The 14,059-nt window shown below is 32.7% G+C and overlaps 2 protein-coding genes across 2 annotated transcripts in view; one reads left to right on the plus strand and one right to left on the minus strand.

Moving 5' to 3' along the window:
* The window catches only part of EcR (Ecdysone receptor), a 690,636-nt gene extending 687,951 nt beyond the window's left edge, over positions 1-2,685 (minus strand). Inside the window, exon 1 of the mRNA XM_089634810.1 lies at positions 2,327-2,685. The gene's annotated coding sequence lies outside the window, so the exon portion shown is untranslated. The remainder of the gene's footprint in view (positions 1-2,326) is intronic.
* A 522-nt stretch (positions 2,686-3,207) lies between these two features.
* Positions 3,208-14,059, plus strand: part of LOC149421468 (lipopolysaccharide-induced tumor necrosis factor-alpha factor homolog) — a 127,910-nt gene continuing 117,058 nt past the window's right edge. Inside the window, exons 1-2 of the mRNA XM_089634711.1 lie at positions 3,208-3,313; positions 3,487-3,601. Coding sequence (XP_089490837.1) covers positions 3,595-3,601 — 7 coding nt within the window. The 5' untranslated portion in view covers positions 3,208-3,313; positions 3,487-3,594. The remainder of the gene's footprint in view (positions 3,314-3,486; positions 3,602-14,059) is intronic.

The raw sequence follows: 14,059 nt of genomic DNA on the forward strand, positions 1-14,059 counted from the left end.
ATAAGAAGAATCAATTTTTTTTTTATAAAAAAATATGTAAAAGTTTTTGCCTTCTGGGAAAGAAAAGACCCAAAAATTATGAGTAATTAGAAATTCACAACACTAAAGTGAGATCAGCATAAATCAAAAGAAATTACAACATTCTCAAATGTAATAAAACCACAATAATAATTCCCCGTTATCCACATGACTGGTATGAGGGCAGTTCCGCAGAGTTATCCCAGGTTTGTAGACTGCAGGGTGAAAAATTGAGACGATGAGAGCCACCTTTCGTAGAAAAAACTTTCTTAATTTTCCTGAAAATTTCAACTTTTTTCTGGAATCCTTATTATTATATTGTCATAAAAACAATGAAAATAAGTGCGATAACAATCATTATTTTAACATGCAATTAGTACAATGAGTTTTGTAACTCATCGGGATTGCTCTAGCAAGAAATAAAAATAATGCTTTATAAGATTCTGTAGCCCTTAGTTAGTTACAAGGCACAAGGTGTGACAGCTAAAAATACAAGCATCATCAAGTCCTACACACAATTGTAAATATTTGTACATACATAGAAAACAAAGATTTGTACCTAACTATGTTTTCCGTGATAGAAAATTTCTGTAACACTCGTCTGTAATTACCAGGTACCTTGAGTACCAATAAACCATCGTGATTAAAAAATACAAGTATCATAAATCCATACACAAGTATAAAATTTAAGATTGTAAATACACGTACCTACATTTTGAAAATTAAAATATTTTTTCGAGATTAAAAAATGGTAAACAAGGAAAACAACTAATATGGAACGAATGCCTATTGCCACTATTATTAGATATTAAATAATAATGTTTTATAATTTGTACAATTTTTTTAACAGATAATGATAAAACTGATGACCTTGCAAACGACCTTGGAAATTTCACGCCAAATGTACTCCATTTTTTTAAATACGAGTATTTTGTCGAATAACAAAATAACTTTCAAAGTAATATTGAATAATGCATTACTTGATTTGTGATTAACGATTCTGTATTATCAATAATCAGAAATCAATTACCATTCCAATATTGCACAGATAAAAAAAGATTTTACAATTATCGATATATCAATGCACCCACGTACCTACGTAATATTTATTATAGTTAATGCCATTTGAATAAAACATCCTAATATTTGTCCCATTTTAAACAGACGAGAGAGCAACGTGTTTCGAAACGTCTGAAAATAATAATCTGAAACCTACGCCTCTACTTTATACATAACTACCTAGATTAAAAAATACAAGACAAATAATGTACAATCTAATACAATAAACATTGAAAGTGTTTTAATGGGATAAAATTATTTTAAAAAATCGGTTACCGAACAACAACAAAAAACAACGATAAAACGGAACAACAAGAAAACACAACAATGAAAAAACAGGGCAATGAAATAAAAACCATTTGTTTTGGTCGTAATTCAATTGGTCTAATAAGTAATACAATTTCTAAACAAAAAATAATGTATATAAATACATATATTAAATAAAATGTTCGTCAGGTTCTTTATTTCGTTCTGTTTCGTATTTTATTATTGTTCTGTTATAATATAGGTTCTATTGTATCACGGAACAAAAATATTAATAAAATAAAAACGTTAGTATTTAGTCATAAAAGTAAGGTTAGGTGTACAGCATGGTAATATGTTATTTTTATCAGAAAAATCATTCGACGACTGCATTCGGCCTTTTGAGGTTAATCCGTATTTATTTTGCAATTATTCTTTTTTAAATACCTACCTAGCGCCGGCTAATCGTATAACTAAACACATGCTAAAACAATTTATTTAAAAATGTAGCTTACCTCGTTATTTATTTATTATTTGTTAATGCATTGACTTTCCACAAGGCAATTCAAAAATCATAATTATCAACCGATGACATTTTATGAATGAAAAATATCTCACTTGAAATATTCTCTGAATTATTGTTATTTGTTAGGTTAGATTGTCAAAAGTAGCACAGCTTGCATAGAAATTATTTGCAAACGTCGACAGTTAGTAGTACAAGAATACTATTTTAGTAATAGTTCAAAATAAGCAATTTCTATTTCAGACATTTGGTGTTTTAGGAACGTAAACACGCTGCATACATATTATTGAACTGCTGCAGGATATTATAAGGCAGAGTGTAAATGATTGCTACGTGCTACGTCTTCTAGTCATTAACAAACACCTACATAGTGAACAATATAACGTAAAGAAGATTTGGTGGAGTTTTTTAGTCAGTTTTACTGAGCTCCGAAAGTAGGACAAGCTCTCGGAACGCTCGAAGTGTGTTAGTACATCTACTTACGTTTGAGACGCGTGATATTTAGGCGTCCGAAAATACGATGGAATTCCAAAATAGCTGCCACGCTTTCCCCGCCGAAAACACTGTCAGATGTTAAAATTACAACAAAGTCTCTTATTATGTAAATAGCACAAAAACAATTGACACAAATTCAATAATCATTCAACCAATTCGGGCACGGTATTTTTTCTTTACAAATGCGTATTTTTTCGCCGCTGACACTTTTTAATGGAACTGTTTCGCACTACAACACAGATGTCACACACACGAGTCGGTTGTCAAGTGGAAATCGATGCATTTACTGGAAATGCAGAGAGAAAACATACACAAAAATGGCAACAATCGGTCGACAGCCGCTCACGCTGACACCGGAAAGGTGACTGAGCGTTCTGTCGCGGGATGGCGCTAGCGTCGCCTTGGCTTGCACAATTCAAATGATCGGGCCGGGCGATTCAAATACGGCCACTCTAATCAAACAAAATAAATCACCTCATCAAAATGGTTAACCATTTGTTGCTGGCTGCATATTATTTTAATTCATCGAAAAAGTCTTTTTTATTAACTTCTGAATGAGTTTATCGTGAAATAGTAAAGCCTAGCGTACAATCTACGCAAGACAACTCAATTTCAAGCGATGAAAATATAAACGGATAGTAAAAAAAAGCGTGTGCCAATCATAGTCACACAGTTTTTGACAAAACCAAACAAGTCGGGTCATTTTTACCCAGGTCTTAGTACCTATCTATGAACTACTTCTACCGTTTGTGTTTGTTTTTTGGACCACTTTTACCTGATTCTGGCACAATAGGCGCAAAAAAGTTTTATATTAAACATAGATGTAATTAATGTATTTTGCGTGTGTTCTTTTTACTTTGGTGTTACTATTTTCTTGTAATAAAATTTATTGTGGACAAGACGATGCGTGCGCAGTCGCCCAAACAGGCCCACAATTTCGAGATAATATTCCAATCATAGGCTAGCTTTAGACTTGTAAGTTTTTTCGTAAATTTACGACTTCTAGCCAATGGGCGTATTGGATTTTCAAAATGCAATATGCCCATTGGCTAGAAGTCGTAAATTTACGAAAAAACTTACTAGTCTAAAGCTAGCCATAGACATAGTATATGATTACAATAGTTTTATTTGATTTTAAATATATGTAGTGAACAAAGTGCTAGACAGACTGAAATTGAACAATTCCAATAACGAGATGAGACGCATATATATTATTATGCATACGGAAAAGTGAATACAAGTACCTGTTTGAATAAATGACAGGTAGGTACTTGTCTACATGCTGCGTTGTGTGTACAGGTGAAACAATATGTGTGTAGGTAGGTTCCTACCTACTTTGTTTATATAATTATTATCACCGTGTATTCTGCATGTGTTGAAAGAATTAAGTAGCGGAAGGTCACTAAGTTGATATTTTGTGTGATTTATGTTGTTTTTTACCATCCTCTTGACAGCTTATCCATAGGTTAACGTACATTAATAAATAAATACTCGCAATAGGTAGAAAACTTGGGTAATTTATCCGATATATTATAGCTACTACTCGAAGGTTCGGGTATCGAATAGTAAACTCGAATTTTAAAAATAAATAATTCAATTCGAAAATATGCCTTATCCTACAGAAAAGCTATCGAGAGGATTGTGAAATATCCCCTTAATTTACTGCAATATATGTTTTTATCTAAATGATATGAATTTAATAAAAATAAATGCTCACATTCAATACCACCCAAAACACCGGCGAACAGAAATCCATAGATGTGTAATCTTTACTGATTTGAAAGAAAACCGATGTCCCCAATTTACTAAGAACTTTCTACTCCTAGGAAGGCTAACGAGTTCGAATATGTGTTCAACAAAGAACTTCGATGTTTGAAAATCTTTGATCAACTTCACCGGAAATAAGAGAAAATTGACCCTACTTTGGGCACACGCCCACGTTCCATCGGGTTATCTATTTCTTCAGTGACTGATAAAAGGTGAATCTTATTAGGTTGGATATGCATTATTAAGGTCGGTTCCAATAAAAAATATTTGGTAACTTATATTTATTTACTTATTATTGATTATTCATACAATCCCTCTTGTCATTGTCGGTATGGTCACACTATGATTGTGATTGATAAGCCAACACTGGTACTTTATAATACTTGTTTGGTCAGTAGAATGTTATTGTTGTCGACTTTAAACTTACTACCTAGCCGTAATTTTGTAATGACTGTTGTGTTTTTATTACTGTAATAATTTTGTAGGTTTATTTTTTCGCACAATATCATGTAGGCAGGGAGCCCTGCCATCAAGGAGCTTTAGTACAAGAAAATAACAAGCTATATAGTTTTTTTAAACCAAAAGCGGCCCAATGCGACTGTGCTAAATCTTTTGTTTGCCTCGTTCCCGCCAAAAAATAGAAAATAACCGAAATGCAGGCACGTCTGAAAATAAATGGTCTAAATTGGTAACTATTGAAAACTGCAATACGTATTGAAACTGAAACATATAACTGTCGAGAAAACTGCAATGCATATTGTAACTGAAATATATAACAGTCGAGAAAACTACAAATGCGTATTGAAACTGAAACATATAACAGTGGATAAAACTGCAAATGCGTATTGAAACTGAAATATATAACAGTCGAGAAAACTACAAATGCGTATTGAAAATGAAATATTTAACAGTCGTGAAAACTGTAACGCCTATTGACATTGAAACATATAACAGTCGAGAAAACTGCAATGCATATTGTAACTGAAATATATAACAGTCGAGAAAACTACAAATGCGTATTGAAAATGAAATATTTAACAGTCGAGAAAACTGCAATGCGTATTGTAACTGAATCATATAACAGTCGAGAAAACTGAGCGGCAAAACGTAAAAACTAACTAATGTACTTGTGAATATTTTATATCACACTCACTTGAAAATAAATCCCAAGTCGACTCAATTTATACCGACTTCGTAAAAGCATCTGACAAAGTAAACCATATAATCCTTCTCAATGAGACGAAAGATCTTCTCGGTGACCAAAGCTTGTTACTTTTATTATATGTTGTCTTTTTTAAAAAGCTTGACTCTATACCTTCCTACGCGTACGTCGCGTACTCCTTTTTAGTTTTGTTTGTTTTTAACACACATATTAATGACTGTATGCATATACGAATGTACAATGTACATACTTAGGTACTGTATATTTGAAGCTTTGCTTTATTTACAATATAAGGTGTTATTGTTTGGATTTGATGTTGATCATAGTATTAGATTTGAATTATTTATATAGTGATGCTATTATCCATGCATCCTGTTACACTATATACATAATTTTTTTTATATGGTGATGCTATTATCCATGTATCCTGTTACACTTATATACATAAATTTTCCTTGTAAAAGCCCGATAGGGCGTTAATGAATATTAAATAAATAAAATATGAAACCGAAAACTAAAACTAAATAAGACTCAATAGTAACAGTATATTGATTTGAAGTTTTTATTTTATAAATTCGATTTCCCACATAATTGTTGAATTTACAAAAAAATAATCAACGTGTTATTTTTTGTCTGTGTCTTGTTCTGTTTCATGATTCGTTTAGATTTATCAGTTTATCTTCTTCTTCAATGATAAATTAAATGTTTTTTAACTTAACGTTGTTGAACTCGCCACCTCTACATCCGCAGTCGTGGATATTACCGCTCAGCCAAGACGTCTGTTTGTCTTAAAATAAAAAAAATAACCTCACCAACTTTCCCGCATTTAGGAGGTATTATTTTAGTACGCCATATTTGTCCTACATTTGCCCTTGCGCCCTTCCAAGCCTAAGACAGGGTTACAATAAAAAATTCTTAGCATAAATTCGCTTCCAATAAATCATAAAGCTAAAAAGAAAACATCATTCCCAAATTGCATTTGTAACATATTTAAAGCACCATCTTTTACAAATGCAGTAAAATTATTCACATTTAAATTACGCGCCATGTAAATTGCATTTATTTGCATTCCTACCACGCATGCGCGCATCAACTTCTTAAAACAAAATATCAAAGAACCTAAAAATATGAATAATGGCCCGACGAATGTTTTATTTTGTCCGGTAGCGGGCGGTAGCGATCTTGGGGAGGATATTAGATATTATTTTTTACTAATGTGCGCTTAATGTCACATTTTTCAGAATGAAAAGAGACCAGTTAGGATTTGGCACCTAAATAGCAGCTTCTTGCCACCATTTGGTTTCCAAACGCGATGTGGGAAACACACATTTAAAAAATAAAACACGCTTGATACATAACTTATATAGTTTTTATTACTCCCGTACGTTCCGACAGCTTTGAATAGCGATAAAAGTAGAGGTAAAGAAGCCATTAAGCTTTAAACTTTGTTTACAGCACTATTTAGTAAAAAAAAATCATCCATGTTTCTTTCATCAGTACATAAAAATTAAAACATGTATAAGAATAGACAAAGTAAGTATAATCAAATAATATGATAATAAGCCGTGATTAATCAACCCGACGCATTTGTCTGCTCAGCTACTAACCAATCATCCATAAAATGTTTTGTGTACTGATTTTCAGATACAAATGAATATTTAAAAAATTAAATATAAGTATAAGCACTTCCTTCTTAAAGCAGGGACAGAAAGCCGGCCAAATCTAGGCCTGCTGATCGAGAAATATGAAAATGACAAAACTAAATGTGATCAGGGCAAACAACTTTCATAAAAAATGCTGTCACAGACTTTGAAACGAACAAAATATACCTTTTAGATTTGCAGCATGTTCCAGAGATTCCGAATCGAAACTTTGCTTGAAATAGCCTTAGCCGTGCTTATTTATTTATTATTTATTTGGTACATTATTTTTTACAATTTATGTTTTCCAGTAATGTAGGCCTCACTGGGTGGCTTGCCCGTGCTGAGACCTTCATTTTATAATATGAAAATATAATCTACATATTACATTTAAAGAGAAAATAATACATTTAAAAAGAAAATAATACATTCAAAATTAAAAATACGAAATACATAATAATACATTTAAAATTAAAAAATAATACAATGAAAATAATCTTGTGTGTTTGTGAGTGATGTGTGTTTATATCGGTTTTGTGTGTTACGTGTAGGTTTTATTTTTATTTTATATATTTTATGCTGTGACATTTTGGTAATATTGTCTTTTTTGTTCTTTAATTCATTTTATAATTTTGTGTGTGAATTTATTTTTATTTTCCTCAATTTTAATTTCAAGTTTTACACTGTTGAAAGCTTTTATAGCATGGTATTGGTAGTGTCTTTGTCCAAAGCTTGAATTTACTGTCGGAGTTTTTATGTTTTCTTTGTACGCTTGTCTAACTGGTCTGTTAGTGTTATTTTGTGTATGTTGAAATTTTTTTTTGTCAAAAATTTAGTTTAGTAGTGTTTTAACGTATAATTGGCGTATATCTAGTACGTCACAGCTGTTGAATATTTGGTCTGTATCAGTCAGTCTATGTTTTTTTAGTATTACCTTTAAGATTTGATTTTGAATGTCCTGATACTTTCGAAAATCTCTCTCTATCTCTTCCACCCTTTCTTAACCCTCGCAACATACCCTAATTGGGGATGCTGTTGTGCCAATGTCTCCGTACGGTGGAAACGGTTGGGACAATTGTGCGGTATTCAAGTAAAAAATTACAAATAGTCAAAATAGCAATAAATACATTAATAACAAACAGTAGCTGAAATATATATACAAAAGAAATTAATAATTATTTATGTAGATGATCAAGGGATCAGATATCAATAAGGAGCATAATATTTCTGTCCCATAAAAACTTTAGTAATCTATATAAATATAAATGTTTGTTTGTTTTTTAATCTTAAATCTCCGGAAGTTCTTGACCGGTTGCTTTGAAATTTTGACACTCCCTTTAGCTTATTTAATTTATTCTTATGAGACTCTGCTGCGATCTGTTAGGTACTTACTCATTTCCTCTCCCTACCGAAACACTAACAATACTTTTTGGCAAAAAAGCTAAAGATAATGTGTTCCGAGATAGAATTTTGTGGCTGTCCATTTTCTCTGCGCGGATATCCTTTGGCTATATTATTATTATGAATTTATGACCAAAGCAAACATTATCATCATCATTAGCATCCAAATGAAAAACATTTTTAGAATTAAACGTAATTAGACCATCATTACTTTCATCAATCTAACGCATCACAAAAAATATTAAAATAATTTTACTTGTTAAAACATGAGAAATCCCTATCTTTAATCCTCATTAGCATTCTGGAAAGCCGGCCAGATTTCAAAGGAAAACTTTTATTTATATTCATAGCCCACGAAAATACAATACGAGTTAAAAGCATTCATTCAAGTAAGGCATTTTTTAAGACACTGCATAGTCACAGGACCCAGACAAATAAATCCGTGAGAACAGGACTGTGCGGGATGAGCTGGTATATGGTATGGCGATATCAAAATAGAGCCAATGACAAAGGATAAAGTAAACGTAAGCTAAAGTGGAAATTTGTAAGCCCGTGCTTTAGAAAAGAGCGATCATAAACCATGATACGGTTTAAATATTGGAAGGAACACATGAATACTAAATAACTTATCGTTTCCTGCAGGGGTAGGCAGAGATAATGAACCACCACACAACTCTGCCTTGGTACACACTTATTGCTTCATTCGCATTTATTGGAAAGCTGGTTTTTTTTTTTTAAATTTTTCTTTATTCAGTGTGTTTGGTTATTACATTTTATGGATATAAGACTAGCAATCTAGGTACATGCCCGTGTTGTGGTGGTTGATTATATACACAGTACATTAAAATAATAAAGAAAAAACATTAATTGTTGATATTTTATATGTGCGAGTTAGTGTGTATGTAAAATACGTTAAAACAATTTGAAAGAATATATCAAAAGAGTGAAATATGATAGAATTTAAAATGAATAAAAATGTGTAGAATATAAGACATAGTAAAAACTAAAGAATTTAAAGAAAATACATAAGAAGTTATACATATAGCATCAAAGTGATTGTTTAATACTTGGTAAGCAAATATAAAAATATGGTAAAACTGTTGATAAGTATGTGTGAGTTACAGTGACATATGTGTATACATTATTCTTAAGCATTTTAAGTATAGATTCTTGTCTGAACTCCGGCCAATAATACTAGAGTGAAAAATCATTGTCATAATATTGTTATTAACAAATACTGAAGCGATCCTTAGGTACATGTCCATGTACATGGTTTGTCCAATAACTCTTTATTGTAATAGATACATCGAGCTCTGGTGGCTTGTTTAGAAGGCGGTAGGATTATAGTATAATTATTCTGCAGCTTGACCTTAAGGTTACAATCGTACTTATTATAAACTCAATCCCTATATTATCGACAGCCATGTTACCACCTATAAGTAATCTTTTAAACTACTGTCTAGACACCCTCTTCCGTTATTCCGACTCCAGAATTTGAAACACTTGATCGTGGCATGTTTTCCTCGGGCGTTCACGACTTCTTCTATCATTCGCATTCGTGTTATATTTTCTCCTAGAACTCCTCTCCTTTTCCTTTCATCCGCTCCAAACGTACAAACCATGAAAGGGTCCTTGATCTGTTCACTCCCCTTTTTTATCCTTGCATTCTATCCGGATCTCCACATTTCTTCAGCATTCAGTCTACTTTAATCCTTTCTCTGCAACTATGATCAGTTACCAATAATAAGTTTTTCTAATTTTCTTTATTCATAAAATAAGTTATTGTACAGTGTTTTTTTACGTGTTGACCACCTTGTAGTCGGAATTTGTGTATACAGGGTGTATCGGCACGTACCCGAACTACTTTAACCAGCTATTCCTTAGCACATTTGGAGTAAAAAATGTTATGGAAACTTTGCTGTCCGGTAACATTTTTTTTTGATAAATAATTTACTATTCATATTTTCACCACATGTCACCACTGTTTTATCCTTTATCAAAGTTTGAAAACCCACCTGGCAACATTTTATTCGAGTTTCGTTGAATAATATACGTACGTACCTACATTAGCGCGCTTTTACGATCACAACGAAATGGCATGGCACCATTCGTCTCATTTTTAGCTATTATTATTTAGTGTGTATGAAAGAGCGAACACGCTTTTTGACACACTTGCTAATAACAGCTGTTGAACACGAGAAACAATGCCAATGATAGTGACGGAGTGTGGATTTTTTTATCATTTTTTGTTTTTAATTGAAAAAAAGTGTTACCGGACAGCAAAGTGCCCATAACATTTTTTACTCCAAATGTGCTAAGGAAAAGCTGGTTAAAGTTTGTCGGGTACGTGCCGATACACCCTCTATATATAATACCAGTTAATTGTTAAATATACTGTTTTTCTACAATATATAATTGGTATAATGAGGAGACCTATAATTGGTCTCTGTCAAGAAAACTGCACCAGTATAAACCAACTTTGTTAAAAACTGTATAAATAAATAACTTTTCTTCTTCTGTTGGAATAATGGAAATATGTATTAGAAAATTTTTTTTAGAAATTGAATTAAGTCGTATATATTTATGTTCGTTGTACAATGTCTTACGAGTTCTATTACCAATGGTTGAAACTTTTTAATTTTTTTAATGTTATATTGTAAGCTGTGCTTGGTACGGTTCCATGATAACTCAACACAGTGACTATTCAACACACATTTAAAAAGTGATATAAAGTCATTAACGGCACCGATGCGTAGTCAGGATACACGCCAAACGCGCGCCCAACATTTTTACACGGTTGACATTTGTCACATGAGAACGGGTCGCTTCTACGATTCGTTCTTAAGTTCAACAGCTCGGCTGTGGTACGAACTGCCGGCATCTGCGTTTCCTCCCTCCTACAACATGGGACTCTTCAAGACCCATGTTCACTCCTTCCTCTCCACAAAAAGACCCTCCACACAGCATCCCCAAATATGACATAGGCGCTGAGGGAAATTATTTTCTTCGGGGCCTCCTGTGTGGATTTAATATAAAAAAATAAGAAAAAATTAAAAACGATGAAAAAAAAATTAAAACCTAACCTAACCCAACCTACTTAACCCAGCTAAAAAAAGTTTTTGTTTCATCATTTTCCATGACTTTATTTAATTTTTTAAAGATGTGATGAATTATCATTTTGATGATTTATCCGGTCACCGCTTGGTACAGTACCAATAAAATATGATTAAATAAACACAAAAAATCCATGCCTCACTGTCAAACAGGAGCACAGCAAAGAAAAACGTTAGTAGGTAGATATAATATAGTTATAGGTATGGATTGAGTGTTTATAATAAATACTCCCTGAATTGTGTAAAAACGACCACCAGAATTCGTAAAATAAGAAAAAAGAGAAGAAAATCTGTTGACGAATTCCTTAATACACGTAGAAAAATGATCCTGTTAATAAAATGACAGCATGCTAAGTTCCTGATAAAATATTAGTCATTCAGAATATATCGAGAGCACGTGTTCTTTTCCGAATAGATATCATGACGACATGCTACAATATAGGTATGTCAGTATCAATATCAGAATTTGTTGTAGCCGTCCGTGTGAAACATTCGCTTTTGACTGATACTTTGTTAAAAACTCTTTCAATTCATTCGTTATAGGGCCGCAGCCTCATTTTTAACAGGAAAACAAATAAATTGACAACATTTTGAATAAATTAACAGTATTTCATATGAGTAAGTTTTCTCCGTGTACGCAAAAAAAATTACAAATAGCACATGGTTTCAACTTATTACTACAAGTATCAACTGTTTATGTCGGGAAGATGGTAAAAGATGCATTAAAGTTCAATTTCTTCGTAAAGTTTGAAGGTTTGGAAATGCGCATAAATTATAATAACCCAAACTACAACCTAAAAACCTTTTGTGGCCAAGTTTACTCAAACCCCTGATCTAAATAATTGTCCCCATTAGATATTTAAGTTGAAATCAAGTGCTGTTTTTTTAGAGAGCCTTTTCATGAAAAGAAATTCGACAACTTTAAAATTTTTTTAAAATTTATTCTGAACAAAATTAATTTCCATGCGCCAATTCGATACAGCAGACAAAATACCCTTTTCTACATTGATAGATGCAATACCAATTCCAATTAAAATGAATTTATGCAAAGGACATGTAACTACTATAATAATAAATTTGCAAATATAGACACTCATGCTGACATATTCACTGCTAGTTACTATCACTACAGAATTTCATTGTATCACATTCTAACTCATATTCACGACTGTTAAATTGATTGTACCTAATATTTTAATATTACTTGCGTAGCAACTTTTCCTTATCCCTCTCCTCCCCTTTCCCGTTCCAAGCAAAGTCTATTTAAGTATAGTTATAATCACATTTATTTTATTTTATTGCTGTTTATTGTAGGCATATTATAGGTTTATCGTTTGTTGAATTTACATTCGTATTATTATTTTTCTTATTTGCTGCTTTATTCTTTTTTTTTCTATTTTTATTAAATATTCTAGTTTACAGGTTAGTTTTATCTCTCTCTGGTTTCAATCCTAGGATTGGTTTGCAGCAATTTCATCTAATCTCCTCTTCCATTCTTCCCTGTCTTGTGCGGCTCTTTTGACTTCTGCATATGATGAGCAGCGCACGTCCACCAGCAGGTCCTCCAGGTACTCTCGCGTGGGCGTCCCCTAGAGTTGGTCCCCTCGGTCATACCCTCCATTATGACATGCAAGAGGCCTTCTTGTCGTATAACATGGCCGATCCATCTTGCACGCCTTTCGGACAAGGTCCTGAGCAGGTGCCTACCTCCTTCGATTCTTTGGAGAACCTCCTCATTTGTAATATGGTCTCTCCAGGAAATTCCTAACAGTCTTCTATAGGACCACATCTCAAAAGCCACTAGTCTCCGTTTATCTCTTTCGGATAAGCACCATGTTTCGCAGCCGTACATCAAGATACTTCATACATAGGTCTTGATGAGGAGTATTCTCAGTTTTAGGTCTATATTATTCGATTCTATTATTTTCGACCGTTTATTGAATGCAAGCCTAGACTAATGTATACGGCTGTCGACCTCGCTCTTAGACCGACCGTCCCATGTTATTTTGCTCCCGAGGTAGACAAACTCCTTGGTTAGTTTTATGTTTCTGAATATCTATCTGTGAACATGAATAATTGGTCTGTTTTTTGTTATCCTCTTATGTATATTGTATTACTAAGACTGTTCCTCAAATAAATAAATAAATAAACTTTACCGAAAATCTTGTTGAAGGTAGGTGCTTTAAAATAGATGCTGTAGATTGCAAATGTCTGTTTATACCTTTGTTTAACAGTCAACATTGAGATGCTGATACGCTGAAAGTAAATTATTCAAATGTTTCTCTGAACAATTGAATCCACCTTTTTCTCTTAGAAGTGTTGGTCAGAATTGAATTAATATCCATCCAGTACGCTCCTCCGGAACTTCCATTTTTATAGTTACCTCTTCAGAATCCTCCAAAGGTTGGATGGGTTTTCTTTGAGCGAAACCTTTTGAATATTGCTATTAATGGTGAAATATTCTAATCAGGTACGTTATAACTCCATTAGACCTTGTCCAAGAATTTCTATTATTCAACCGAATTTATCGAACTATTCCCACAACTATTTCCATTTCACGGGAAAACTGAACCTGAATAATATTTTGATTAAATGATATATCTATTTATTTACCATTTTAAAAATGACTGGAGATATA

Source organism: Hesperophylax consimilis, chromosome 8 (assembly GCF_061612785.1).
Source record: "Hesperophylax consimilis isolate HC1 chromosome 8, BYU_Hcon_1.0, whole genome shotgun sequence".
Classification (NCBI taxonomy): domain Eukaryota; kingdom Metazoa; phylum Arthropoda; class Insecta; order Trichoptera; family Limnephilidae; genus Hesperophylax; species Hesperophylax consimilis.